The sequence below is a fragment of the Haliotis rufescens genome, unplaced genomic scaffold (genome assembly GCF_023055435.1).
Source record: "Haliotis rufescens isolate VD_foot unplaced genomic scaffold, xgHalRufe1.0.p SCAF_1, whole genome shotgun sequence".
Taxonomy (NCBI): Eukaryota; Metazoa; Mollusca; class Gastropoda; order Lepetellida; family Haliotidae; genus Haliotis; species Haliotis rufescens.
The window spans coordinates 39566550-39570334 of NW_025963779.1; the positions used below are offsets into that span (position 1 = coordinate 39566550).

Here is a 3785-nt window from a genome sequence, read left to right on the forward strand (position 1 = left end):
CTTGAATAGCTATGGAATCTGAAAGAAGAAATGCCAGGTTGATTCGCCCATGACACCTTTCTGGAGAAACACAGAATTCAGAGGTTTATAATGCCAGATTGGCCCATGAGCCACCGCCTTCTGGCATAGGACTCTAGGCAAAATTGAAATTCACATAATCATGGTTATAAAATATTCTGATCAAACATAGTTGAATATATGTCGAAATGTGGAAGTATTCCATGCTCAGGGCATGGCGTGACCAGCCGATTGATAGAATCGGGCCCATTCTACCACCCGTCTAGGTGAAGTAAGGGTCAAAGTGGTGTGTTGGCCAAAGGAACACTGTTCCTGGCTCCATTGCCCTCAACCACCAGAATCCCGTCCTCCACCGACACAGGGGCGCAACCCACGGCAAACAGGTTGCCCAATTCGGTCGCCTTTTACGACCAGCAATGGGGTGCTGTGGACAAATTCTACCCTGAGTCCACACGGGGGAAGAGCTATTAGCGTTACCCAGCACTCACCACGAGGAGGTTGCTCTTCACGAGTGCCTCTGGAAATATGAAGCAAAGGCAAATTTGTACAATGATGCCATTCATGAATATGAAGAGAATGACTGGGCTAAGCAAGTTGATATGAGTAAATCAGACTGTGATCAGATGCCAGTGTAATACCTCCCTCATCACGGAGTGTACCGGCCTGATAAACCAAGTACGGCGCTTCGTGTGGTGTTTGACCCAGCATGTCAGTACCAAGGTGTGTCACAAAACTCCTATTTGTACAAGGGCCCTGGTTGGATAGGGAACCTCCTTGGTATTCTCCTGAGGTTTCGTGAAGAACCTGTTGCTATAGTTGGAGACTTTTCCAAGATGTATTTACAGATTAAACTCAGAGATTATGATACACATGTTCATAGATTCCTGTGGAGAGACATGGAAACAGCCAGAACCCCTACTGTCTACAGACTTCCTTGAGTCACGTTTGGTGTCACCTGACATGGCATGCTATGTTGTGCTTCTTATTGCAGATCAACATAAGGAAGATTATCCCGATGCAGCCAGCGTATTAAAGAGAGACCGATACATGATGATTTAATACATTCTTGTGAAACTCCAGATCAAGCTTTGAGGGGGAATTCATGATCTTGACACAATCCTAGACGAAGGCCAGTTCCGAATAAAGGAATGGTATTGTTCAATGGAGGAGGTCCCCAAACAGCTTGCACTTGAGAAGCGAGGACAGTTGAGTGAAACAGAGATTAGTTTTGATGGGGAAGAGGTCAAAACTCTAGGCATGATGTGGAATCCTGTGACGGACACCATGAGCTTTGTTGTCAGAGAGCTGAGTACAGAGGAATATACTAATAGGATAGTACTGTCAAAGATGTCAATGTTATATGATCCCCTAGGTCTGGCATCAGCAGTCACTATAAAAGCCAAGATGGCCATGCAAGATGTCTGTAGATGCAAATCCTTGGACTGGGATGACCCCTTACCTGAAGAGATGTGTGAACTCTGGCAGAGATTGTTTGCAGAAATGAGAGGACTTGAACATGTAAGATTTAACAGATGCTTGAAGCCTTGTGACTCTGTAGGTTCCTCTGAGCTACATGTGTTTGCGGATGCAAGTATGGGAGCTTATGGAGCAGTAGCATATCTACTGTGGCCAACTGTGAGTGGTATAGAAGTACAGTTGGTGCTCGCCAAGGCAAGAGTAGCTCCACCGCATCAAACAACCATACCAAGATTTGAACTCATGGCAGCTTTGATTGCCTCTAGACTTGCCAAGACAATCTGTGATGAATTCAAAGAGAAGCCATCAGAAGTAAATTTGTGGTCCGACTTTCAAATTGTACTCCACTGGATACACTCCAATTCAATATCATTCAAGGCCTTCGTAGGTGTTCCTGTGGCGGAGATTCAATCAGTGTGGGATGCAAGTCACTGGAAGTATGTGCCAACATCCCTGAACCCAGCTGATGACTTGAGTCATGGCATATCTGTGGAGGGGATGAATGGTAGATGGGTGCATGGGCCATCTTTTCTGAAACTTCCAGTTGAGCAGTGGCCAAAACAACCATCAGATGATGTAGTTGTGGATGACAGTGTAGAGATAAGGAAATCTAAACTTGTTGCTTCATGCATCTCGGTGTTACCAGTGATAGATGCAGGGAAAGTGTCAAGCTGGCAGCGGCATTTTGAGGATTACAGCCAATTGTTTGTGGTTCATCCATAGACTTCGAGACAAAGTAAGAAAGGTCTCATAGGAGACTGTGTATGAAATTTCTCTTCAGTGTCATGAAGTAGCTGCAGCTGAATTGTTCTGGTTGAAATATACACAAGCGAGGATGGTCGACTGGGAAAAGGATTTCATTGATCTGGCTCCGTTTGTTGAAAATGGTATCGTTCCTGTTGGAGGCAGATTGCGACATTCTCCCTTGCACTATGATCAGATACATCCCGTTTTGTTACCGGCAGGTCACTACATTTGCACACGGATAATGCAAGATATACATGTGAAGATGGGTCATGCAGGACCTCAGAGGACATTGTGTGAATGACGAAGAAGATACTTGATTGTTCGAGGAAGGAGTCTGGCCAAAGCTGTAGTGAGAAACTGTGTTGTTTGCCGAAAGCTGCGACAACCTGGCCATACAACCTTAATGTCAGACCTTCCCCCTGAAAGATTGATGCCATTTTCCCCTCCATTTTCTGTAACAGGTGTTGATTTATTTGGACCGTTTTTGTTGAAATATGGTAGAAACAAAACTACAAAGGCCTGGGGTTCAATATTCACTTGTGCAAATGTGCGAGCAATTCATTTAGAGATTGTTGATGGACTGTCAACACAAGCATTTCTTCAAGCTCTTCGGCGCTTTGCTGCCAGTCATGGATGGCCACAAAAGATTATCTCTGATAATGGGACCTCATTTGTAGGGGCAGAGAGAGAACTCAGAACATTATTTGAGGAAGGGAAAAAGCAAATCCAGGATTTTGCAGTGCTTCATAAAGTCAAGTGGTTGTTTATAACTCCTTTAAGCCCACATCAAGGAGGACTTTATGGGAGCTTGATAAAAAAGTAAAACAAGCCTAGCAAGTTGCCATTGGACATCAGATACTTACCTGGAATGAAATGTCAACCGCTTTCGCTGAAGTGAAATGTTTGATCAACAGCAGACCACTGAGTTATACTACATGTGACCCAAATGACCCTCAACCCCTTACCCCAAATCATTTTCTTCTTGGAAGAGCTGCAGCTGAGGTTCACAGCAGCAAGTGAAGAGCACCAAAGTGCTACATGTTTGTTTTTGTTTGTTCTTTAAAGCCGCACTCAGCAATATTCCAGCTATATGACGGCGGTCTGTAAATAATCGAGTCTTGACCAGATAATCCAGTGATTAATGAGCATCGACCCACGCAATTGGGATTGATGACATGTATCAAACCAAGTCAGCGAGCCTGACCACCTGATCCCATTAGTCGCCTTTTACGACAAGCATAGTCACCTTTTACGGCAAGTATGGGTTGCTGAAGACCTATTCTACCTCAGCGTCTTCACGGGCCTCCATTTCAGGAAACAAAGAATCTTCACAAGAGATTTGAATATGTTCAAATGCTTGTTCAGCAAGTTGGGAGGCGTTTCATTAGAGAATACATTCCAACACTTATGAGGAGAAGTAAGGGGCAAATTCAAAGCCGACAGCTAAAGGTTGGAGACATTGTGTTACTTGTTGACTATAATGCACCCAGAGGTAAATGGGACCTTGCTCGAATTATTGATGTGTATCCGGGCAAAGATGGAGT

The 3785-nt window shown here is 44.4% G+C and overlaps 1 protein-coding gene across 1 annotated transcript; it reads left to right on the top strand.

The window, feature by feature from the left end:
* Positions 1-1179: 1179 nt before the first annotated feature.
* On the top strand, positions 1180-2217 carry LOC124135787. The gene has a single exon (XM_046501336.2). It carries the CDS (start codon positions 1180-1182, stop codon positions 2215-2217), a length of 1038 nt encoding a protein of 345 aa, XP_046357292.2.
* The last annotated feature ends 1568 nt before the right edge of the window (positions 2218-3785 follow it).